The 27,244-nt window shown below is 25.9% G+C and overlaps 2 protein-coding genes across 6 annotated transcripts; one reads left to right on the top strand and one right to left on the bottom strand.

Moving 5' to 3' along the window:
• Positions 1 to 288: 288 nt before the first annotated feature.
• Positions 289 to 15,429, top strand: LOC122714062 (adenylyl cyclase 78C). 5 transcript variants are annotated; one of them, XM_043935073.1, is made up of 21 exons: positions 289 to 435; positions 1,432 to 1,480; positions 4,174 to 4,400; positions 4,870 to 5,027; positions 5,124 to 5,313; positions 5,785 to 5,969; positions 6,115 to 6,313; positions 7,079 to 7,237; positions 7,698 to 7,927; positions 8,269 to 8,405; positions 8,552 to 8,864; positions 8,936 to 9,142; positions 9,235 to 9,332; positions 9,506 to 10,006; positions 10,079 to 10,363; positions 10,538 to 10,775; positions 10,855 to 10,981; positions 11,094 to 11,200; positions 11,302 to 11,565; positions 11,649 to 11,957; positions 13,645 to 15,429. In XM_043935073.1, exons 2-20 carry the CDS (start codon positions 1,446 to 1,448, stop codon positions 11,859 to 11,861), a joined length of 3,873 nt encoding a protein of 1,290 aa, XP_043791008.1. In that variant the 5' UTR covers positions 289 to 435; positions 1,432 to 1,445; the 3' UTR covers positions 11,862 to 11,957; positions 13,645 to 15,429. The 5 variants fall into 5 exon arrangements, with proteins under 5 accessions (XP_043791008.1, XP_043791007.1, XP_043791006.1 ...); XM_043935072.1 differs by having other exon boundaries at positions 4,168 to 4,400; XM_043935071.1 differs by having other exon boundaries at positions 1,333 to 1,480.
• Positions 15,430 to 15,630: 201 nt separating this feature from the next.
• Positions 15,631 to 26,179, bottom strand: LOC122714054 (histone demethylase UTY-like). Its single transcript, XM_043935053.1, has 8 exons — positions 25,926 to 26,179; positions 23,226 to 23,381; positions 22,903 to 23,089; positions 21,847 to 22,161; positions 20,311 to 21,753; positions 19,833 to 20,088; positions 19,286 to 19,623; positions 15,631 to 19,131 (listed from the first exon to the last, which is right to left on the bottom strand). The coding sequence occupies exons 1-8, from the start codon at positions 26,177 to 26,179 to the stop codon at positions 18,919 to 18,921; spliced, it is 3,162 nt and encodes a 1,053-aa protein (XP_043790988.1). The 3' UTR covers positions 15,631 to 18,918.
• Between the last annotated feature and the right edge of the window lie 1,065 nt (positions 26,180 to 27,244).

Below are 27,244 nucleotides of genomic sequence, written 5' to 3'. Positions count from 1 at the left end.
AACTAATATTTTTTACATAAATTTTATAGAAAATTTAATAGAAAATAAATTTTTTTTCTACGTTATTATATTATATAATAAATTAAAAATTCTAATCTATATAATTTTTAAGAATATAGTTTTATATTGTTTATTATTATTTATTACATTTCTCAAATATCCCTTCTTTTTTATTGTACGCTAGAGGGGGTGAAGCAAGTATTTGACGTCAAGAGAGCCATCGCGCGGTGACAAGTTTACGTTATATTCACTCGTTTGAAGTTCTGGTACTGACTCGGTAACCGATTTCGCTCATAGAAGCGCGGGTTTTATTGTTAGCGAATGCACTCTCGCGATTTTCGACATTTGTCACTCGTTAGTAATTTTGATGCTGGATCGAAGCAATCGTATAGAATTACTTGTTTATTTTTATCAACTGTAGACGGGAGACGACAGGTAACGTAAAAACAAAATTCAAAACATTTCATTCATCAAAATTATTCCATTTTTTTTACCATTTCAGCGTTCTCTCTTCTTACTTGCTTTTTAATAATCTCGTCGGTATTCGTAAATCTTTTATCCATGATTGAATTATTTCATTTTTCAAAATTGTATAACGGTTTTCAAATTTAATCACAATCGATAAAAATGTTTAAAAACATTAGTAATTAATTTATTTCAACTTGATGAATATTTTAAAAATATTTTTTAATAATTTTTGGAATATCTATTCATTAAGTATAAAAATAAGTTTCATTGCTGTGATGTAATAATGTAATCATTTTTCACGAAGACCGAGGAAGATCTATTATTATGATATATAATATTATTTTTTTTTTTTAAATTTTTATATGAATAATTATTTAATTTAATAAGAATTACAATAATAATAACAATAATATATTCCACGATATTGCAAAATAGAAGAGAAAACACTTGATTATTGCAGTACTGTATATTTGATTAGAATAAAAGATATGTACAATAAAAATACTAGAATGAAAATACTAAATGAAACTAGTAGGAAAATGAAATTTTGATTGTACATTAATATAGACAGATATTTTTTGTTTCCGGATACGTCTTCTGGAAAGTTGGCGCGATCGAACTTGATTAGTTCGAATGTAAAAGAAAGATTATAATTCTAAAATAACTTCATATCAACGTTTTGATCATTAAGAGAAAAAAAATAAATCAAATTAAACAAACAAGTCAAAGATGAAACTTCCTGATATACAATTTACAATTTGATAAAATAAAAATTGTTCTGTTGGTGCGGTAAAGAGAAAAAGTTTGAACCAGGGCGGGTCATTAGAGAAATTGGCTTTCTTTTTTAACAAGTTCTGGTTTAAGGTGTGTGAAAATGCCGGATACTAAGGCAATTGCACAGCTGACAATCACAACGTGAGCAGTTGTTCGTTTCGCGGATCATCCGGGGGATAATGATTACAGAACAGACCTGGAGCATGATGCTGGACAGTGATGTCGCGGGCATCAATGAGTAAGTATTTATTTTTTCCACCACTTTTCTTTTATTTTTTTTACACGCGATGAAAAAAATGATAGTAAGTACATAATTGTACCACGCAAGGAAAACTCAATTGTTTCTTTGTTTAATGCGACACATCATTAACACAATAACACTGTTCGGTAAGTTTCATATTTTGCAGGTGTATCGAACAAGATTTTTTTGTGTTCTTCCAAATAGTGTAACACACCTCTCGACGTGCTTACACATGCACACACTTGATACTGTTCACAATGGACACTATGCTCTGTTTTCTTTTTTCCTTTTTTTTTTCTTCGTTTCTTTGTATGCAGTGGCTTTAATGATATCTGGGATGATAGATCACAATATACGTGTAAGAAATGTATCTGGATCGATAGTGCTACGCATTTAAAAATACGTGTGCACTAATTATGATGTATCGTTTATATGTATTTTGCGCGAACACTATTTTTCGAGTTCATAAAACATTTTCCAACGTGTGAATGTTAGTCTAAATATGTTTTTATGGAATTTTTTGTGCAAAAATCGTTTTTAAGAATTTTCCCATTCTTATTTATAAATGAAAATAATTGAATTATCTATTATATATATTCTATTATGTATATTTTTTTAATTTTTAATTTTTTTTTGTTTAATATATTATATTTTATAATTTTAAAGCATTTTAAGTTTCATCGAGAATTTTATTAAAATCAAATATTTTAATAAAAAATTGGAGATAATTAGAAATTGAAGATAATTAAAAGAAATCGAAGATAATTAAGAATTTTTTATTTATAAAAAGAAGATTACGTAATTTCTTATGATTTTTTTAATTTATTGTAATACTATCTTTGATTTAATAATATTAAGATAATCATTTTTATTTTTTTATTCATTTTTATCAATAATTTTTTTATTAATTTTTTCGTTTTACATATGTTCTTTTTATATTTTAAATTGAAGATGCATGTACGAGATTCTATTATTTATAACACATAAAGGATATCTGATATTAATTGCACATTTTACATAAATATAATTAAAAACAATTGTTTTTTATTTAGAAAATATTGCAATAGAGAAGAAATATAGAATTATTTCAAATAAAATAGAGAAAAAATTTAATTTATTTCGTTCATCAAATTCATTATTTATTAATAATGAATTTTTTTTATTATTTTCCATTAATCATTAACAATAAACTTATTGTTTCATTTCGTAAATTGATTTCATTTATTGTTTCATTATAAAATAGAATTCCTAGAAAGAACAGATATTAGAATTATTTGTCAATACACAAATAATATTATATAATCTAAAAATCTATTGAATATAATATTGATGATCGTGTTAAAAATTTTTAACAATAAAAATTGTTACCTATTTATCGTGACCTGCATAAAAGTGTTTTGCAACTATTTTATTTATATAAGGCTCAAAATAATTAGGGGATTGTGAACACTTTGTGAATTATCCAATAGTTCATAAGTTATGAAAAATTCATATTCACAAATTTTTATATTTATATTTAAATTTTGTAAAATATGTAAATAGAACTTTTTATTCTATTAGTTAAATTTTAGATATTAATAATTATAACGTATATATAAAATATCATTTTTATTAATCATTATTTTTTTTTATATAATCAATTTATTTTTTTATTATAAATTTTTATATATAATGTGTTTTAGAAAGTTGATGAGAAACTTTAAGAAAATTATAAATTGTATGTAATAATTTATAATAAAAATATAATATTGTAATATAAATGTAATATTTGTATAAAAAAGAATCAGCCATTTCGCAATATATGAACTATTATTAAATAAAATAAAAATAAATTAACTGTTTGTTATAATAATATAATAAAATAACAAAGTAGTATATTTATATATTTTTTGTTATTACTGCTGAATAACATCGGTACAACGTAATGTTAAAGCGCATTATGTTTACTTTGTTTGATTTAACGACTTATTCGATAAGATGCAGATAGAAGTGAATTTAATAAAATTTTTTATATTGTTAATATTACTACTTTAATATTACTTCTTTTATTACTTAAATTTGAAAAGATTTTATAATTCCGAAATGATATTTTCTAATAATATTTTTTTTATTTTAATTTTACAATCAGTTCTTACAGAAAATTATAAATATATATTATATTTATATTATATTTATTATATTAGTATAAATAAATTAAATTAACATGTAACTTTCTTGAGAAAATTAATTACAATATTTGTTATGTGAAATATAATATGCGTGATTGTTAATATAAAACATAATATAAATAAATAATATAAATATAATATGCGATAATCTACATTAATGATATTTGAATTTTTTATATTTAGTAAATTAACTTTTTTATTCTTTTTGATGTATGCTATAAATTTTTGAAGTCTCGCATCTACTTTCCAAGACACTGTATTTTAATAATTTTAATGATGAAAATATTAATATGTTAAATATTTTATAATTTAAAATAAAATTTATATAAAATATGTTTTAAAAATATTAACTTCAAAAAAATACATGATCTTCTAATTGCTTTGTGCAAAAGTATACATACTTAATATGTATTTAGTATGTATTCGTGTATCAATTTCTTAAATGTTTTAGATGTTGAAAATATTGCTTACTTAGAAAATTAATTAATAATTCGTGATATTTTTTAACGTCGATAGGTTGAGTATTTCCCCGAGGAAACAATTATGGATCAAGGCTGTGAAGAAGCTAACTTCCGAGCGGCTGGGGAGGGAAGGATTGGCGGCATGGGAAGACCGGAAGTCCAACAACGATCCGGAAGTTCCAGACATCAACGAAACAACCGATCCAATTGAAGATGCGGATATTCCTACCGACCCGGATGTAGTTCTTGCTGAGGAACCTGTCGATACTGAATCTCAAGCACAACGAGGTTTGCTTATATGTATTTAATAATTTCTTCATAAATTTTTCAGAAATTTTTACTATAAATTATTAAATATTCTTTGATAAAAAAAAAGATATGAAAAAGATAATAAAAATAACCGTTTTACAATAGTTGCTTTGCATAAATATAAAAATTCTTAAAAATATAAAAAATGTTTATTGATTAAATTAAATATTTTAAGAAATCAATGCTATTATCCTAATAATTTATAAATTTTTAATAAAACAAATTTGTAACAAAATATTTTTTTTATCACAATTTTTAATCACAATTTATAATATATATATATTTATTTATATAATGATATTGATTTATTAGTATTCGATTAATTATTTTCAATATTTTATATTATATCTTATTCATCTGATAAATTATTTAACATTCCACCCATATTATTATTAATTTATACTATATATTACAACCTTCGACTATAAATAGGATTGGATATTTTCAGATGTTTTCAAGAAAGGCGTGCTTTACAAGGGAATATTTTGTCCATCACTGTCAAATAGCTTCCATAGTAAACAATTAGAGACGTCATATTTGCATTACTCAAATCGTCAACGGCAGAAATCATTGATTATGTTGAATATCGTTGATCTTAGTCTAAAGGTAAATTAATTCTTAAATAATTATTTCGATCTTATGAAGTATATTCTGAATTTCGTTTTTTATTTTTTATTTCATATCATATAATGATGATGTCAGATCATTCTTATGGCGATATGGTTATGGAAAAGGGACAAAAATAGTAGTGGTTTAGTCGAATCCTTATCCTGGGCATCCTGTTGTATGGCGGCAAATTTGGTTGTTTGCATTCTTGGCTGGTGGCGGTGTTTCTCCAATAATTATTTATATTGGGCTTCCATATTCACTTGGTTACTGATCAATTCACAAGGTGATGATATAAAGATATATATTACATATAACTTTTAATTATATTTCTTTTTTTTTTTGCGAATGGAGGATTTTTTTCATAATTAAACATAAAAGTCGATGCATGTATAGCATTGTATTGCAATGTTCTAATACATATATATTCATAGAGATACATATATGCTCTTGGGAAGATTGTATCTTCGTTTACCGAATAGAGTTTTGCTCCACTGGCTCGTGCGTTGGCGGTCCAGCGAATTGCTTAAATGTTCAGCGAACCGTAGAGAGAGAGAGAGAGAGAGAGAGAGAGAGAGAGAGAGAGAGAGAGAGAGAGAGAGACGTGATGGAACAAACTTATATCTAGGCATGGCTTACTATTGATTGGCGATCCTCTACCATTATTTAAGATTAATAATCATTACGCTTTGATCAAATAAGTTTCGAATTGAGAATGATTTTACTTTATGTATGAATGTCTTCATGTTAATTGCAGGTTTTATAGGAGCTGGTTTAGATTTCTCTAGTCAACAACGTCTTATGTGGTATATTTTGTTTGTCGTATACGCGCCGTACGCTATGCTGCCATTACCTTTGAGATGGTGTGTTCTTGCCGGTTATGGGACAGCTTTAACTCACATGGTGATGGCGGGAATAACTTTATTACGAGATCCAACATATGTAAGAATTCTTGATTTATATTCAGATTTATTTTTTTCAAATTAATTCTTCTATTCCTTGATTATCAATCTTTGTTTTTCTTAGTGCAATATTTTTTGATTTCGCAGCTTTCTTTAAATACATATATTTAATTTTGCAATTGCAGTTGCATGATATTACGTGCATAGTTCGTATGCTAACAACCAACGTCCTTCTTTATCTTGCAATGAATCTAGCTGGCATGTACACTAAGTATTTGACAGACAGAGGACAGAGACAGGCTTTTCTTGAAACACACAGATCTATGGAAACCCGGCAACGGACTCAAAATGAGAACAATCGACAAGAAAAGTTACTTCTTTCTGGTGAGATAGAATTTTCAAATTCATTAGCCAAACTTCTTATTAATGATGCTTTTTTTCAATTTAATTTTAAATTTTTTTAAATTTTTTAGTAATTTTTTAACATGTAGCAATTTATAATAGAGAATATTATTTTTCACGAATTTTAGAATATCAATATATAGAAATATTATTATTTATATTATTTATTATATTAAATAGAAATAATGTGATATTTTCTGAAAGAATATTATTTAAATTAAACTTGTTATTTTGTAATTGTTTGCACAATTAATTGGATATTAGAGACAATATATATGTATATAGTATAAATGTGTTACACGTGTATCACGTATTGGTGCAAATATTCCGATACGTATTCAAGTATATTTATATATATGTTGAACATGTCGAACATAGTCTATAAAAACGCATGGGGTTGCGCCGCAAGCATGGGGTTCGTCAGCGCGTGTAACTTGCTCAGCCGAGTGTCAAAAAGGGTCACTAGACACTTTCACCCGATTGCGCCAGATATGTTTTACCGATAGCCTAGCAGTATTTTGCTTTTATGTATTATCGATTTTTCGACGATTATTTATTTAGGAAGTATAAGTAACATACAATGGAATAAAACAAAATAAACAATTCAGTTACTCTTGCTTGGATATGGAAGAATAATGAAACGATTGATTAATTAATATCATACCATTTTGATTATAGCGATCTATGATTTCCTATAATGTTTTTTAATGTGTAATCAAATTTTATAATTCATTAATTTTTTTATAGTTTTACCAGATTTCGTGGCTAAAGAAATGATCCGTGATATTGCTCGTGAAACTGCTCGAGGTGGAACGATCTCTTTCACACCTAATCAATTTCATAGAATATATATTCATCGTTACGAAAATGTTAGCATACTTTTTGCTGATATCAAAGGTTTCACTGGTATGTAATTATTCACTCATGATAGTAAACTGCACTAATTTTACTATTTTTAAAATTTAAATTAACTATTTTAAAAATTATAATATTGAAATTCTTAAATAAATTCATAAATAATATATAATTGTTTAAGAATCTATTATTTTCTATATCGATATTTATATATATCGATGTTTTACTTTTTTTTGTTTTTTTTTAATTTTTCACATAATTTATATAATATGTACTAATAGTTTTTAAAATATATTTTTATTTCTATGTTTCTAAGATATCAAAATGGTAAAAATTATGTTATTGATATAAGAATATAATTTATTTTAAATAATTATATTAGTTATTCGTTTTTATTTCATATTAATCTTTATTAGCAAAAAATTTTATGTTACTAATTGCAATTTTGAAGTATTTTTACGAATTTTTTGATTGAACAATTTAATCTATGGCATTAATTTTTACTATAAAGCTTTGGCCAGCCAGTGTAGCGCTCAAGAACTCGTCAAAGTATTAAATGACTTATTCGCTCGTTTCGACAAGCTTTCTGCAGAAAATCATTGTTTACGTATTAAGTTGCTTGGAGATTGTTATTATTGTATATGTGGATTACCAATTGCCAGAAATGATCATGCTCATTGTTGTGTGGAAATGGGTTTGCATATGATTAAAGCAATAAGAGATGTGCGATATACAACAAAGGTATTTAAATTTTGTATTATTTTGTACATAGAAATATATATATATATATATATTTCTAAATATTTAAAATATATTACTAATAGTTATTACTGCAGTAATTACAAACTAAAGATTCATTTATAGCAATCTTCCATTCAATTTAAAATTTACAGTAAGTTATTATATATTAAAAAAATAATTTTAATTGCATATGCATATAATTTTAAAATCTTCCACTAAAATTAATTAGATATAAATTATAATTTCTTAATAAGTAATAATATATAATATATGTGATAGAAAAATTAAAAAAATATAATATTATATAAATATATAATATAAAAAAAATTGATTTCATTTAGGTTGATTTAAATATGAGAATAGGGATTCATAGTGGTTCAGTATTGTGCGGCGTACTTGGTCTTCGAAAATGGCAATTTGATGTTTGGTCTTATGATGTAACACTGGCTAATCATCTCGAAAGTGGAGGAATACCAGGGTAAAATTTATCATTTTTCACAAAATTATAAATATATTCTACGAATAGTACACATATACAATATTTCTTCTTTTATAACAAATTTGGCAAAAATTTGATTAGATACGTTAAAAAAAAACAGATAAAAATATATATATAAATTTCAGAAGAGTACATATATCAGAGGATACTTTAAATTGTTTGAATGACGTATATGAAGTGGAGCCAGGAAATGGAACCGAAAGGGACAATTATTTAAAAGAAAGGAATGTAGTTACGTATTTAATTAAACAAGTGGAACCTTTAAGATCGAGACGACGATATTCTTCACGACCAAAAATATGGTCTGAAGATGATATGAATAAAGGTAAAAAGAGCTTCAAATTGAACAATCCATTAGCTACGAATAGTAGTGCTCCAAATTCTTCCACTGAAGATGATATTGGCGTAGATTGGACACCAGAAATACCATTTGAAAATGTTCGTATTTAATAGTTATTAAAACTGCAAAAGAAAAATCTTGAAAATTTAATGATGCGTTATTTTTATAGTTAAATACTGCGACATCGGTTAGTAATTTGGAATCGGAATACCTCGAGGAAGAAAATGGTTCTGCAAAGAGTAATAAAGCTGTATCTGCTTCATCCGTTGAAAAATTGAAGACTGCAGGTCTTGAAACCGCGAGTAATAAGCGCATGAGATCGGCGAATATAAATGCTTGGACTTTGCGTTACAATGACGAAAGTTTAGAATCAAAGGTAAATTCAGTGTTAATAATCAATTTAATTAAATTTAATTAAATTTTAATGTTTTTTACGATATAAATATTTTCTATTTTATACATTTATAGTTTGGTCAATTACGCGAGGATATGTTTAAATCCAATATGATTTGTTGTTTTGTCGTATGGATATTTATTGCAATTTGTCAAGCAGTAATATTGTCAGAGTAAGTAATTATATTTTTAAAAATTCTATTTTAATTATCATTTTTATATAATGATTAAAAATAATTTTCTAATCTTTGAAATACGTTTTAGAGAATTAAATATTATAAATTGTGATATTTATCAAGAAACTAAAAACATATTAATTCGAATTTATATTATTTCTCTCATATAGCTGCATTATTCTTTTGGCTTCGTTACTGTTGACGACGCTCATTTTAGTAGCATCGTCCATTCTAGTGATGGCGGAAGAATTCAAAACTTTGCCAACATATTTACAACACGCTTCTTCGATGTTAGTTCACAACAAGCAGCACCGAACAATCTTCATATGCAGCGTAATTAGTTTGATGGCTTTGACATCGATCGTCAGTGTTTTAGCGTGTCCAATGTCGATTCGACAATATCCTGAAGCTCTGGAATTACAACAGCAACCATTAATAAATCCAACGTTGCAACCAGAGCGATTGGTAGCGCCGACTGTTGGTCTTGATCAATTTATTTTGACATTTCTGGAAGCTGCCCTTCGCGATGAGTCTTCAGAAGAACAAAAGGACATTTCTTCTAAAGAGAATCAAACTGTATCCCATAGTTCTAATGGCGAAGAACTACGAACGAATCTTATCAAGGCGAAGGCTAGGCTGGCGAAAGGTCAAAGAAGAAAAGAGTTTTTCAGGTTTTATAGATACGAACAATACCATAGATTCGTGATTGGAAGAAATTATAGCAGATTTTTTTGAAACCGTAGGGATGAAGACATCATCTCGGGAAGAATCCTGTCGACATCGGAAACAAAACCTCAAGTAGAATCTTTGTATTCGCTGGACTATGACGAGGACATCGTTTTGGGGACTTGTGTTAGACCGGAATACATTGTATTCACGTGGATCTTATGTTTGATCGCATTAGCTTCTGCATTGAAATTGTATTATTTAGTAAAGACGGCATTGGCTACAATTATCGTGTCCGTTTATGCCGTATTGATTCTCGTAGTTTGCAAGGATTTTTTTACGATTCCTAATGAAGAGGATTCGTAAGTCATGTTTAATATTTGGCGTTAATGAAATTTACTCTTCTATAACATAATTCAAAAAAGATTAAAATAATAAAATATTGAAAATATATATTTTTTATATTTGATATTAAAAATGTCAAAAAACTTATTGTTAAAATAATGATATAGTGATATAATTATTTGTATTTTTAGGATGTCGATACCTCTCTCGGCACAAATGCTTACGTTTCTATTAGTATTTTTGGTGATGGTTACATATCACGGTAGATTAGTAGAAGTAACATCTAGATTAGATTTCCTTTGGAAACAGCAAGCTGAAAGAGAGTTAAGTGACATGATTGAATCACGGCACAATAACATGCAACTATTGAAAAATATATTACCAGATCACGTAGCTCATCATTTTTTAACCCAAGACAGAGCACCTGAGGTATAATTTTACATTTTTAATTTGTTAATGAGTTTGTCAATTTAATGAATATTATAATTTTTTCTTAATACATTTATAGGAGTTATATTCTCAATCACGTGATAAAGTTGGAGTGATGTTCGCTAGTGTGCCAAATTTTACAGAATTTTATTCAGAAGATGTTAATAAAGGGATGGAGTGTATACGTTTATTGAATGAAATTATTGGTAACATATTTATAATTGAAAAAAATTTTGTTGTTGTTTTGGATATTTAAAAATATTTGTTATTACTAACATAATTTATTCAATAATAAATATATATTTTAATAATTTTTAGCTGATTTTGACGAACTCCTGGATGAAAATCGATTTCATTGCATAGAAAAGATAAAAACAGTTGGAGCTACTTATATGGCAGCTTCTGGTCTCAATCCTTGTCAAAATGTAATTATAAGTGATATATAATTTTTTTTTTATATTCTATGTAATACAATAATAAACTTTGATCAATTTTTAACTTTATCATCTCTTTAATATTTTTCTAGGATAAAAATAAAGATGATATGGAGCATTTATGTAGATTAGTGGATTATGCAGTAGCTATGCGACTCCGTCTTGAAGACGTAAACATACATTCGTTCAATAATTTTGATTTAAGAGTAGGTATAAGCTGTGGTCCATTAGTAGGCGGTGTAATCGGTGCTCGGAAACCTGTATTCGATATTTGGGGTAACACGGTAAACTTGGCTTCCCGTATGGACTCTACAGGTGTTATGGGAAAAATACAAGTTCCACAGGATATTGCTAGAGTAATTAAAGAATATACATTTAAAAGAAAAAGATTACTTGTTATATATGCAAATTACATATTTGATTTATAATATTTAAACAGTTTTTGGAATCGAGAGGATATCAGACACAGAAGAGAGGACTTATCGAAGTTAAAGGAAAAGGAACAATGGAGACGTATTTCGTATTGGGCAAAGGGACTTTGCAACAAGAAAGTTCGACTAAGCACACTGCAAGGTGCCGAAGTCTTGCAGCAGTTGTTTATGGTGTCGTTCAAGCACGTCGCAAGCAAATGCGAGCACTTAGAAGGACATAAGTATCATATTTATGTCAAAAAATTTTTTTTGATTCGTTGGTGCCTAGTTATGTATGTACAAACGGTTCACCTTTAAATTAGCAGTTAACGTATAAGGTAAGATAAAATGAACGATTTCTTTATTTTTAAAGATAAAAAATTTTTTAAAAATTATTCGTTGGAGAAAAGATTTAAATGAATTCACATTTATATTTTCTCATTATTTATAACTACACATTATTAACTACTCACATTATTAATAATTATTGTTATTATTTTATTATTATTACATTATTATTTTATTGCTCAGAAAAACTATTTTAAATTATAATATCAAATCATTTATTTAAATCTACTTTTAATAATTTTGAACATTTTTTTTTGTGTTATAAAAAATTGTTTATTCATAAACAAAAAAGATTGTATATTTTGAATATTTCTCAGAAAAGTTTATTCGAAAAAAAAATAATGTGATATTTTATTCGAATGTAATTTATTGCTGCTATATTATTGCTTAAAATATTTTTTCTCCATTTTAATATAAGAATCATTAGATATTCTATTTTAGATGATTCTTCCAGTATTAAAATTTAAAAAACAATGAACATTTATAGTTAATATATTACCTAATATATTTTCTTTTTTGAAAAATTGGAAATATATTAATAAATATGTTCTAGTAATATTTATAATTAGATCAATGTAAATTAATTCCATTTTGTATCTCTACTATTGTTAAATTATTCAATTCACTTTTTTCTCTTAGCAATTATATAGAAATATTTTGTTTTATTCCATTATTTAAAAATATTTTAATAAATGTAAAAGTACGATAATTATTGTTTATAGAAAATTATAAAATACATTTGACATTTTATTTTATAAATGGATATATTTCAAAAAGTATTTTGAATTAAATAAGAAAAAAGAACAAAGTGCGTACAAATAAATTCATTAATAGAAAGTTTCAAGTATACTTCAGAGTTATTTATTTTCCATTTATTAGTAGCCTTAATAAAATTCATTTAAATTTTGCAATTTAATTTTTAAAACTAAAATTTTTTAATGAAATCATTAAATAAAACTTTAATTATAAAATTATTCAAAATAATATTGAATATTCTTGAAGTATCCTTGAAATTATTACTTATTGACTTTTTATTGATAATTGTGTTTTTAATTCATTGTACTTTTCATTATATATCTATTTATACTTAAATTAAAATAAATCTTCTTAAAAAAAAATTTATTTTTTTAAAAAAAAATTATATAAAATATTTCTTGTTTTTAAATAATTAAAATTATACAATTGTTGCATAATTGAAAATAGATTTGATTATAGAATTAATTGATAATCTTTTTTTATCAATTAATCAATTTTATGTTCAACGTATTAATGAATTCTTATAAATTTTTAATTTTCTATTTTTTCTTTATATTTTCTGTTTTTTATTTAAGATAATTAGAGTCCAATATCTGTAAATAATAATTTGACATATGCAGAGAATAATAATAATAAAATTAGAAAATATATACATAATAAAAGTATATAATAAAAGATTAATTGAATTATAATATGACACATTCGTTGGAATAAAAATAAATAAATTAATAATTAAAAAGACTTTTTAATAATTAAAAATAATTAATTAAATAATTTTTGTTCCATATAATGGATGAAAAATTTTCTGAATTTATTTCAGTTGAATTTGATTCAATTTTAAGTAGATATGTTATAAGGAAATAAGAAATATCATGTGGCAAATAGTATTTTTGGGAAAAGTCAATTTAATAATAATTGCAGGGCAGCAGCGTTTGTGTTGATAATCATAATGTACAGCACAGTCGAGCTCTGTGTAACTCTATATTACATTATTATGGTAAACACAATATATTTTAATTAACTGTAATAATAATTCATGATAATAATAGTTGTAATGATAATAATAAGGCTAGCTACAGCATGATCTCCCGCATAAAGGGATCACCCGATCCAAACTGTACACTTTTACAACATACTTCATAATAATAATCTAATTACATTAATTATAATTAGGTAATCATTACAATCTGAACCTAATTAGAAGAATGTTTGCGACACGTAGGAGGGACCGCATGCCTTGACTTTTCGAGAAATTAATGCGAAAGACTAAAAAAACTCATGTTTCCCATATATTTTCTCTATTTTAAAATTCTACATATACTTGTGTCTAAAGTGAGGGAAGTTTTGTGTATCTACATTGATTTCTCGAAAGCAAAGGTATTTTTTTTTCTTTTAAAATGTTCTTTTCTATTCTTTCTTTTTTTTTTTCATTTTGTCTCTTTTTTCAGGTATAAAGGCACTGTACACGTAAACATACAATATTATAGAAGAGCGCTATAGGCGGTCCAGATGGTACTTTTTAAACAGTAAAACGTGCCCGTTTAAAAATATCAATACGATCTTTTTTCTTTCTTCCTTTTTCATTTATTTACTTTTTTCTTTCTTTTTGTTACGATGCTACGCACTTAAAATAGGGAGCGGTTTCCTTCGATTCTAGCTGCATTGGTCAACGCTATATTCTCTTCGATATTATATCTTAAACATTAAGAAAAAATATAGATGACTATTATATCAGAATGTGCAGAATTCACGGTAACTATTTAGGAGGAAATAATTGGTCAATGCGATCAGAAGTTAAGAAAACGCTCCGGTTTAAAGGTGGGATTTGTTTATCACAATTTGGCAGTGAATGTTTTCACATTTAAAATACAGTTTTATAAGTTTTAAGCTACGTGTTTTGTGAATTAGGTATCATAATTTTTTTCGTTTTCATTTTCCATGCTATGGTTTGCTACATTTCACTTTACGTTACAGATGAATTCGAAAATATTACTTCTTCTTTGTTATAGTCAGTTGTACAGAAAAAATAAATTTCTTTTTATGTTTGTTTTGTTAATTTCATTTGGTAAGTCAGAACTTAAACACTTCATACATTATTTAGCGAAAATACGTTTTATGTATGTCCTTTAATTTTTTGTTTTTGTTATTTTTTCCTTTGTTTTTCGAAATACTTACGCAATTTCGTATGTGCGCCATTTTATTATGAATTTCAAAATATTTCTGAAGATGAAATAAGTACAAAGGAATTTCTTAATTTCTTTTGATAATTTTCTAACATTTGTGCGCAATACTAAATTGCATAATTTTCTAAAATTCACCAATGTTACATTATTCCTTGATCAGTATCAAAATACAAGACTTTGAAAAATCTGCTTATAGTGCAGGATAAACAACTGAGTGATTATTACAAAGATGTATTTGTTATATAATTCTGCTCTCCTACTTATTCTCTGATTTTACAAAAATCAAATATTTACAATTACTTACATTTTATTAAATGATAAGTTAATATAACTACTGTTCTCAAATTCTCTGGCTTTTTTTCATTAATTAAATTTATAATTCATTATACGAATAATGATGCGTAATTTAAATTTAATTAAATAAAAGAAAATATTAGAATATTAAGATGTACATATATAGTATATATTTCGACTAGTGAATGTAAACTATCTAAAAACCAATTAAATTATAACTAAAACACAAATGGTATTTGGAAGCTTACATTAACTAGTCTACTATTTCAAATAATATATTTTATCAATTCTAATATTTCTTTATATTTTTCCTTTAACTTATAAAATATGCCATTTTTGCAGGTTGTTAAAAAATCTAGTATATTATTTAGGAAATATAATTTTATTGTTTAAATAAAAAATAGATTATTTTTTTATTCTCTATTGAACTAGAGATCTTTGTTTAAATTAATTATCATAATTAAATTTAATGATAAAAATTTAAATTTTTAATGATAAAAATTTAATTAATTATAATACTGCCAATTATGATACTAGATTTCTAAATCCATCCTGTGCAATTGCAGCATATTTTCATGAAATATACTGAAAAAACAATTTAAAAAAATTCATTCCAAAGAAAACAATTTTTTCTTATTTATGTATCTTTCTATGTTTAAATAATTACCATCAAGATCTTTAAATATTCAGATATAAGTTTACAATTTTATCAATGATCACATACAAATTATTTCGTTAGAATTTTATAAAATTATTTTCCATTCAATTGCAAGTATTCCACTTGTAAGCAACAAAATATAATATATTTTATTATTATTAAGAGAAGTACATTTCTTGCTATAATATTAATTTACCAACAAGTAAAACTTGTTATTTGAAGAATCTAAAAAAAAAAAAAAAAAAAAATTAAACAACTGCAAACAAACTTGAGCTGCCAATGCTGTGAACCTTTTTTAATCAAACCGTTTTTAGATAATGCAATTTTAATATATATGTTAATAACAATTTATATTAATAACATATAGATACATATTTGACATTTTTATATCATGTATATTATTTTGAAGTGTATTTTGAAAATATTATTTCCCAGTTTAAATTACTGTTAAAGATCATAAAAATAAAAATAAAAATAAAAATTTTTTAATGTATTAATTTTTATGTATAATGTAATTAGTATATTTATTGCCAATTAATGAAAAAAAAAAAATAATGATAATGTTAAATCATCAGCTATTAAAGTCGAATAGCATAATATTAGTAAAAAATTTTCATATACTATTAAAACGGTTATAGAAAATCTGCTCAATTTCGTATTCAAATCAATGCAGATTAGCCATTAGTCACAGCAAGACAGACTTAATACTACACAAAGACTGCATTTATTTGTTTGTTATTACTTAGCAAAGCTCTTGAGCCATTCCGTTTCAATTCATTTCACATTATCTTATCTTATTTTTTTTTTACATTAAATATATTTATACATAATTTATTAATTGTTAATCAAAATTGTCAAGTCAGTTCGAAATATCGGCAGAAATCATTATCATTCCAAACTGCCAATATTACATGAAATGAGATCATTAGAGTGTATGGATTAAAATACTCTTGGACACGAGTTTTTGAACCCGTACGACCATCATTAATAATCATAGATAACTGGCGAAATTAGCATTAGATTTCAGCCATTGCTTTATATGATGTAGATATATATGCATGTAATGTATGTATATATATATATGTACATACATATATTGCAATTACAGCGCTGAAATTTATCACGCATATAAAAGAAATGCGATTTTCGTTTATTATTAACTAACTCGGCGGAACTAGCATTTTCTAGAATTTTCAAAAATACATCGTTCTCCGATGATCTTATTACAACCTGTATGGACTATCTACCATTTTTTGCTTTTTTCTTCACTTTCTCTCTCTTTCTCTCCCTCTCTCTCATGCGTATGTGAAAATACATTTTTTTCGGCGGAACGAGAATTGTATTATTTATACATTTGTGGTGGGTAAGATTTTTTTTTGTTTTCTGGCACGTACATTTGGCGTTTTTAAACACCAATGTGAATTGACAAGACTGAGTCGAAGGTACGTTTCTTTTTTGTTTTAAGATACGATTACTTGCTATTAAACATTATAGTCAGCGTTCTCCAACTTTATTTAAATTTTGATCTGATTTTACTTCTAGTTTTGTTAAAATTGTAATTTGCACTAATATTTTACAATTGTATTAAATTAAATAATATTTTAAATAAGACGATAGTTACAATTCTATTCTCTATCTTTGAATAAATTGTATAAATCAAGAAATAATTTCATATAATTAAAAATTGATTCAAATAAATTCATTTACAATTAATAAATATTAATAATTCTTATCTTATTATTTTATTGTTGACAGAAAAATTTAATGATTTCCAATTTCTAGTTCTGAGTGTTTATACGTTTTTTTATTTGTTTTGTTTATAATAGTAAATAAAATTATAAGAGAGAAACGCCATTTTATAAGTTTTTCGCAGTATGTTATTCTTTTCTCATCTTAAACACGGAGGTCAATATTGTTTTTATAAATCGTTATTATAAACCGTATTTTTTACTGTACAAATGTTTTAGAGCCACTAATTTATTTATATAACATAATAATTTATTTATTTGAAGTACTATTTATCATGAATACTTCTATATTTTTTGTTGAATTTATAAAAAAGGTCAATAATTCTTAATAAATCTCAATCTCGTATTGATCACATTACCTTAAATGTGAAAACACAATTGTTATATTACTATATTAAGATTGAATTGTCATTGGCAGTAAGACATTCGAAACAGTGTAATATCTCCGTGAATTTCAAAAGTAGTAATCGTTTCAATCCGTTTGTATACAAAAATGTACATAAAAGTATGTTTTGAGCAGCTTTGCAATACTTTACAATCGTATCTTAATTCATAACAATAATTAACGACAATTTATCCCTCATCACTTTGGACTAAATGTAATCTTTTATTATATTCACGATTGGCAGTGAACATTTCTATGATGTTTTCGTGTATATGAAATTTTTTCTGCTTTCTTTGGCAATTTATTAATCGTAAAAATTTCGAAATATGCGATTTATGAAGAAAATAACAAAAAAAAAAAAAAATATATACATATATATTTTCTTTCTTTCATGACAAAAATGAATATTAAATGCTTTTCAGACTCTAGCCATGATATAAAACTGATAAGAAACGTGACCAAGTTTGATAATTATCCATTATATCTTATTGCAAAGTTTTAGCAAATGATGATATCAAGTAATTTACAAGTAAAGCACAGTCTTCTCTCGTTTAACTTAGCTTCAATTTTTTATGCCCGAGAGCTAGAACAATGTTTTGGAGATTTTGTATTAATCCAATATAAAATTGATCGAATATAGTTTTCAGTTTGTGTAAATAGTACTAACTAATTGTCAGAATATTAAAAATTTTCAATTCTTTCATATATAACATATATTGTGCGTACCTTAAAATTAATATGGAAACAGATGTTGATGTTACTATAGTCTAACATATAAAATTTTTCGATCTGTTTTCATTTTCTTCATGATAGCTCTCAGGTACTTAACAATCCTTATCATAAAGATTTTTTTTAAACACAGATATTGTACTATCAAAGTCACTGTAACGTGCCTAAGAAGTCTAAATATCTGTGTTGCATGTATTCTCAGGAGGATTGGCTAGACTGAGCTGATGAAGGAGTTGTTAGAGAGGTATGTAAAGTAAATCCGTCGTAAACCTCCATTAAATCACGCATTCTATATTCTTCTAAGCAAACAAATCCTTCTAAGGATGGGGATTGTTTTCGTGCACAATCCATGCAGTGCACTACGTGTCGTTTTTCTTGTTCTCTTATGAACAAGATATTAAATACTTCAATCTGAAAAAAAATGTAAATTTGCAATTTATTTTTTAATATGTATTTGACAATTTATCTTTTGTCAAAATATGTAATTATTTTTTATATAAATTAAAAATCTAATATTATTACATTATTACAAAACAATTAAAAGTTTTATTTAAAAATATTTTACCTCGCATTGGCCGCAATAATGCGATGCTTCGTTTTTTCCTCGTCCATGAAACCGAACTTCTACACCTTTACTTTTCACAAATTCTAATATTAAACAACACTGTCTCATTGTCCTTAATAGGCAATTTTTAATTAATTCAAATAATCTGGGATCTGATACTTTGATATTTCTGGCTAAATTCCAGGATAAATGTACCATTGGTACTATAGATTTAAATGATTGTAGTTTATTCCATTCATAACGTTCGATTGCCAGTTGATATTGTCGAGCAGTCAAAGGACCTACATTCCATGCAATATTATTACACCATCCAACAGCTTGAACCCAATGTACACAACCTAAAAAATAGTAAAATAAATTTTATTTTGATAGTTTGTAATCAAATATTTTTATTTATTAATTTTGATAATTTAAATAAAACTTTTAAATAAAAATATATATTAAAAATTATTAAAAAATAATTTTTTTTGTTTCTTTAAATTGCGAATTATTATACAATATATTTAGTTAATGTTGAATAATTTATAATTATTAACAATTTATTTACCCGCATTAACCCAAACGAGATCACCTGGTCTTTGTAAAAACCTATATACAGGAATGTTTTCCTCATACAGGTCTTCTAAAGAAGGCCACCAGCTACCATGAAGGTAATTGATATTATTTCGCTCACAAAGTGAGCAAATTATTCCCCAATATGCATCAGGTACTGCAAACCATTCGCAATCTCCTGGTCCAATATTGATATTAATAGAACAAAAATTATTATTTTCCTGGTGACCAGGTGTTCTACTACCAGGTACCTATAAAAACAAATAAAAATAATCCTTAAAGATTAATGTTTAAAAAACTAATTATGAAATTTCACAAAGTTTGTTACAAAAATTATAAATTTTTTTAAATATTGTAAATATTGAAATTTTTATTGAAATTGTTATAGAAATATTTCTGCTTTGAATCTATTTTTCAAAAATAGTAAAAAAATGCAATGATCTATTAAATAATAATAAATAAATATTACATACCTTCATGTACAACTGAACAGTATTCATTCCTAAAATAACATGGCCAACATGGCTGAGCATGTTTCCCGCCGAAACGACTCTAGCGAATGCCGGTAGTTTCATTAACTCCTGAAGCTGCGGTTTCCATTTTCTTTCGTCTGATAAATCTACATTGGTCCCAAATCGCAACATCTTCGAACCCGGTCGACCCGCCAATCCAAAAGCGTTTTTCTTTCTTCTAACAGCACCAGTACTATCTTTCGAATCTGAATCGGATAAATTCGAGGTATGTATACCTTGAGCTTTCTCCCTTTCTTCTTTCAAGCTTTCTTGAAAACTTGACGCCTGATATTGCGCATATTTCGCAATAGTTGTGTGACTTCTGTGACTGATACAACCCCAAACTTTTCTGCCCATGACAGGATCCCAATTCTCATCGCTGGTCTGTTGCATTTGTGTTCTCACCTCGATACCATGATCTGGATTTGCTTCTACCAAAGTTTTCGTTGAGAACAATCCAAGATCTAATTTCAAAGCGGCCGCCAAACCGCGAATCACAGCTATCGGATGTTTTAAACAAAACTCTTGGAGTTGTGGACTGAACGCGTCTTTTTTATTCTCTAAATAAACGCTAGGAGTTGGGGGTAAGAGTTGTTCCTTGGTTAGTCTCTGATTTGGAGGATCAGGTGGGGCAGGTGGAGGTGAACGATCACTCAGTATGGAGCAATTTGGTACACCTTTTAATCCCTGACCTTTACATGCTTCTATAATACCCTTAGAATCCATATCTATACTAAGTTCTTGTTCAGGTTGTGATTCACACAAGCTTTCCAATTTAAGCACCGGTTCAATCCGAGTAACTGATTCGATTTTATTTGTACTCGAGGTCGCTTCACATTTCACCGTCTCAACTACTGGAGTCGATGTCTTTGTATTGCTTTTTTCGTATGTTTCGAGTTTCGACGTAGACGAAGGTTGACTATCCTCAACCTTCTCTAGTTTTACCTCTTTAATTTTCTCTGTACTCTCTTCGAGATTCGATGGTGAGAACGGACCTGAACTTAACGTGCCATTGTTCATGATGCTCGGTGCTTCTTCTTTTACATCTAAATCTTCCGAACCAAAATGTTTTAATAAATCCTCCGCCAAAGACGTCGCAATATCTTTTTGTGATAACAAAGCCTGTAATTCTTGATCTGTTACTCCCAGGTCTTTATTTCCCGCGGAACCTTCGGGATAATTACTCGTCGTGGACGATATTTGTGTGTAACCCTGGGCAGTGTATTGATTAGGCTGGTATTGGTTGTATTGGCCGGATGTCAATTGCCTTTGAGGATAGTTTGAATCAGAGGCAGATTTGTAAGGCATTCCTGGTGTTTGACTGTTCCCAGTTGCTGCCGTGTTATAACCGACATTAGAATCTGAGAACCCTGTTTGTAATGCAACAGTTCCACCTTGCTGCAACTGTTACAAAAAATAATTATTTAAAATATAATATAATTATTACTTTAGGAAAATAAAGAAATGAGAAAGATTTTAAAATGAAAAGTACGATACCGGTTGCTGAGGTATCCCGTAATTCTTGATCACGCCAGGTTGTCCTAGTTGTGTATGATTGTAACCTGTAGGATAACCAGGTTGTCCTGGCCTTAAACCTCTTTGAGCAGCTTGTTGCTGTTGTAATCTAATTTGTTGTTGATGTTGTTGCATACATCTGTATTGTTGTTGTAATTGTGCAAGCAAACCTTGCTGCTGTTGCGTTAAACTTCCATGATTTTGTTGAAGAAATTGTAACATCTGCAGTTGTTGAGACGTGAGATAAAATGGTGGTGGTCTCTGTTGTGAACCTGGAGAAATTGGTTCTTCTCCCGGCTAAAAATAATTTATATAAATTTATATAAATATAATTTATTTAAATAATTAAAATCAATAAGAAGTAATTAATTGCAGTGAAAAAGTGATATAATTTTATTCTTATATATAATATAAGACAAATAAAGTATATTAAAATTCAGAAAACTTTAAACTATTAAAAATATAAGTTTGAAGATAATAATTTTTGGTCAATGGATAAAAGATTATTAGAAATATAGAATCTTTTTTTTAAAATACTTTTTTATTTATTCCGACATTACTTCCAGTTTTCAAGATATCATAAAGAAAAGATTAATTTTTCATTATTTATTATTTTCGTTCTTGTTGCTTATTCAAATCTTTCCTTTGCACTTAATCTCACTAACCTATCCTAAACTCCAGGTAAGTAACAGACGCGATTCTTGGGATATACAGTACACAGTTCCAGGAAGAAAATGTAGGTCTCTAGGTCGCACCATTAATCTCTATGTATGTAATTCTGTTCTATAAACATTTTGAATCTGTATCTCGGCAACAGATTAAATTGTCGGAATCATCATAAAAAGAAACTACAATGATATGATTATCTATATTTTCTGAATATATCTTAATGATATATATATATAATATATGTTTTTTTTATAAATTTATATTTTATTAATTGAATATTCGAATACATTTTAATTAAATTTTTTCAAGTAAAAATTTGTTGACATTTATATCACTTTTTCTCAATTATTTTTAATGAAAAATCTTTACCTTAAATCTTTTTGTATTAAGATTCTGTCCTTGTCCTTGAGGATAAGGAGGTGGTGGTCCAGAAGGAGTGGAACCATATTTATAACCCGGACCAGTGGGTGTTTGTTGTTGCTGTTGCTGCCTGCTAGACATCTCAGCGCTAATGGGTAAGTTCCAAGCCTCTTCTATAGACGGCAGTTGCCGCCTCCTTCACAAAAATAAAAACATTATGTATATTGATAAAATAAATGCATATGTATATTTCTATTGATAATCTTTTCTTTCAATCTAAAGGAAAATTATTCAGCGAAAAATATAGAATATCCAATAAAAAATCAAATTACTTAGTGGCAACGGAAGGCATTGGTGCTTGGCTCAGATGACTTTGGAGGAAGTTGATCCGCTGTTGTAGCGATGGGTTCATCGGGGTATTACCACCTGATTTAGCACCACCCAGGCCCACCAGTGAACCCGTGCAATTTGGTGTGTTGTTATTACCCCTATAAAAGAAAGAAACTATTTTACTACATGATGTTTCAACTTCCATAGACAGGTGAGCTTTCATTTTTTTTTTTTGCTTTTTCATTTTTCTTCTTTTATTTTCTCTTCTTTTTTTCCTTCTCTTTTTTTTCTTTTTCTTTTTTGAACGCTGACCTGTCCTCGACTTACTCATTTTTCTCGTAATGTGCGCAATATGCCATTCAGCAGGACGATTCACTATGCAGCATAAAACTGTGCAAGAGGTATACAATGAATACATGAATACATAAATGCATATAAAAAAAATATAGAAGTTCGTTTTGAATATGAAGGAATTTTTACTCCAAATTAAAAATTCTTACGATGGTATGGATCGATAGCACTAGCAATAAATGGAGGAATAAAAGTTTTATTTGAATTGAAGAAATGTACATTAGTAATACAGTAATCTTTTAATAAAGAAACAAAGTGGAAAAAACTGATAGTAAAGAAAGAGTATTTGTATAGAAAAGTTGGTGAAGAATTTAATTCATATGGATTGATGTAATCGATGTATGTATTATAATATAATATATATTTATCAAGTTAATAATGATATATAGATAAGCGCATCAAATGATATAATGCACTCTCTTGTATAAACAATATAAATGGATTATTTAAAATTCGAATTTTGAATGAAAAAAAAAGAGAATACATACATAATATCAGTCAAAATCATAGTATAAAAGATATAATGAATTGAAATAATAAAATTCAATTTTATATTTATCATCATTTGATATATTTTTAATTGTTTTATACTGTCTATAATATAATACTGTCTATAATTGTTATATGCTTAAATATAATATATTTAATATATCATTTTTTTCATAATCTTATAATGATACAATTTTTATTATAATGTATTTTTCATTTTTTATAATCATTACATTTATAACTTTTGCAATTTTATAGAAATAATATAATAAACTTACAGAAATAATAATGATGAAAAATAAATTTGAAAAAAGTTAATTATATACTATGATTTGACAGTAAAATATATTAAATAAATTTTTATCTATTATTTATATAATCTAATAATTTAATTTAATAAATTAATAAATATATCTTGAAAAAATCTTGAAAATATGAGTCAAATATAACTTAATTATAGCTATCCATAGTCAATCATATTAGGAGTTAAAGGGAATTATTCTGAAGAGTTTCTTAAAAATTTTTTTATAAGAATAAAAAAAGATATAAAATGATTTTTTTTTTAATCTGTTCTTAAGGCTACAATATAAAATAAAAAATATATATACATATATAGGGTATCGCACGGATAATATCGCGGAGAAATAATTTTAACAAACTTTTTTATACAATGTTTTTATACCTTGCTCTGCGATTAAATTGGAAGATAGATTAATTGTATGAGATACCCTGTATATTTGATTAGATAATTCTAATATATAAATCAACGAAATTACTATCATCAATTTAATGGAATACACGTTTATATATTAATATATATTAATAACTGCATTATATAATATTTTTTGACAAAGCATATAAATGGAAAAAATAGTAAAAGAGTTAAAAAAAATAAAAACTCAATAATGAAACGCTTGAAATCGAAATAACAATAATAATTTCTTATTCTACGGGATAAATTTTTTAATTGTACAGAGTTAATTTATATAATTTATATAATTTATATAATTATGACTATTTTTTGTTAAAGACAATGAAGATTCATAAAATAGAAAAAAGATTGAAAAAGGATAAAAATTAAATGATTTGTACGAAATGCTCCAAATTTTAAAAATTAATTCTTATTATAAAAATTTATATCAATTATGTATATATAATTATATATTAAAGAGGAATGAAAAAATAAAAAATAAAAATTGTATAATTATTTCCTAATGAAAAAAGTCGTTTTTAATTTTTTAAATTTAATATATAAAATATATTTTTTATAAAATTATTAAATTAATTTTTGATATGTCATAAGGATTTTGAGTTTTTTATTTCTCTTTTTAAACATTTATATAAATAATAAACATAAATATATATTTTTATTTATATTATAGTAAATTTTTTCTCTATCTTATATTATAAATATTTATCTTATATTATTAATATTTCAAAGTAAATATTTAAAATTAACATATTGACAATATAAATTAAAATTCTTCTAAAATCATAATTTTCTTTAATATATTCCAAATCCAAATTTTTTTGTCAAAACTTATTCTTATTTATTTCTTCAAGCAATAAGAAATATTACTTGCTGAAAAAAATTAAATTATTGAAACACCAATTTCTAAAATTAATAATAATAATAAATTTAAATGATTTGCGGTATTATAAAAAATTTGTTAATCAAATTTAAATTTAAATATTACTATGGAAGGCAATTTTACAATCATAAATAACGAAAAAAAAAATCTTTCTCTTATATCTCATTCTATCTCGTTGTATATACAATATTAATTTCCAAAAAAACAACATTGTTAATATAACAATGAGATATTTGCGCACTGAGTCAACACTGAGTCGTTTTACTTTACCTGGATGCGTTGACGTAACAAGCTAGAGCGTCTTTTGGCTGACTAACACTTTCGTACAAAATGCCCAGATTAGTCCACGCAGCTGAGTGTGATTTGTCTAATTGTACAGCGCATATATATGCTTGCAGAGCATCCATAGGTTGATTCTGCTGTTGATATAGAACGCCTATGCTACACCATGTATCGGCATTTCCTTCGGATTTTTCCACAGAATTTCTGCAATCAACAATAATTCGTAAGCGATTTCTATCCATCACTACATCAAAGAAGATGCAGTGAATTTACTGATTAGCTTCCTCATTATCGATTTTAATTTGAAATATGTCTTATTTTGCGAAATTTTTTTCTTTATATGTAAACACAAATCATTGTTAATTTAATTGTTTATACAAATAATTCACGACAGTCAATTAATATGTATAACGACTGAAATATTATTAAAATATCACATTTAATATCTATAATCAATTTAGAAATATGAATGTCTCACTTGGTATCATTTTAATTTTCCTTAGTAAAAATATTAGAAATAAAAATTAAATGATTTCAGAGGGGAAATTTTCAATTAATTCATGGTTTTGTAAATGAATACATAAAGATAATATGACGTTCAAATTATTTTTTTTTTTAAATATAATTATATATACATTTTGATGTAATAGTAGATGTAATATATATGTTATGTATATAATATAATATGTTCTTTCATGTAAAAAAAAAATACTTATACCCAAAAAATTATAATATAAGAAATATTTAATTATATTCCAAACTTACATTATCATACAATACCTTTTTCCAATATCTTTTCATTAGATTTAAAAACATTTAAATATTTCTTAAATTAATGGGCTTTTGTTATAAATGCTTATTATTTTTTTATGGAGAATAACGTTTTAAATCTATTGATATAATAAAATAGTTCAATTTAAAAAAACAAAATTAATTTCCATAAGTTCTCAATATTAGTGAAAAAAATTAATAATATAAAGTATTCTTTACTTGAAATAATACAAATTTTTAAATATTTCTTAATACTATAAAAAAATCAACGAGAAAATAAGACAATAATAATTAATAGCCAACCTTGTACATTCCTCAATTCCTTAGAATTAAGTAAACTGTTAAAAAATGATTAAATCCTCAAAATATGACTGATTTAAGAGGTAAGTATAGGTAAGTATAAAGGTAAGTATAAAGGTAAGTATAAAGGTAAGTATAAAGGTAAGTATCATGAAAGTTTAATTAAATTAAAATATCTTTTAAACTGATGGTTTTTTACTATATATGCCTTAGAGTTTTTTTATGGAGAATAGAGC

The sequence above is a fragment of the Apis laboriosa genome, unplaced genomic scaffold, assembly GCF_014066325.1.
Source record: "Apis laboriosa isolate Shangri-la unplaced genomic scaffold, ASM1406632v1 scaffold27_cov151, whole genome shotgun sequence".
NCBI classification, from domain to species: Eukaryota; Metazoa; Arthropoda; class Insecta; order Hymenoptera; family Apidae; genus Apis; species Apis laboriosa.
Note: the sequence above shows the minus strand (reverse complement) of the source record. Positions and strands in the feature narration are given on the sequence as shown.

Excerpts from the sequence above, each read along its gene's own strand:
- LOC122714054 (XM_043935053.1), bottom strand. The coding sequence starts at position 26,179 with ATGGATAGAAATCGCTTACGAATTATTGTTGATTGCAGAAATTCTGTG. Across the intron at positions 23,382-25,925 it reads TGTTACGTCAACGCATCCAG|GGGTAATAACAACACACCAA; the intron begins GTAAAGTAAAAC and ends TTTCTTTTATAG. Across the intron at positions 19,132-19,285 it reads ATTATTGCGGCCAATGCGAG|ATTGAAGTATTTAATATCTT; the intron begins GTAAAATATTTT and ends ATTTTTTTTCAG.
- LOC122714062 (XM_043935068.1), top strand. The coding sequence starts at position 1,422 with ATGATTACAGAACAGACCTGGAGCATGATGCTGGACAGTGATGTCGCG. Across the intron at positions 1,481-4,167 it reads GATGTCGCGGGCATCAATGA|GTTGAGTATTTCCCCGAGGA; the intron begins GTAAGTATTTAT and ends TAACGTCGATAG. Across the intron at positions 10,776-10,854 it reads CCCAAGACAGAGCACCTGAG|GAGTTATATTCTCAATCACG; the intron begins GTATAATTTTAC and ends ATACATTTATAG.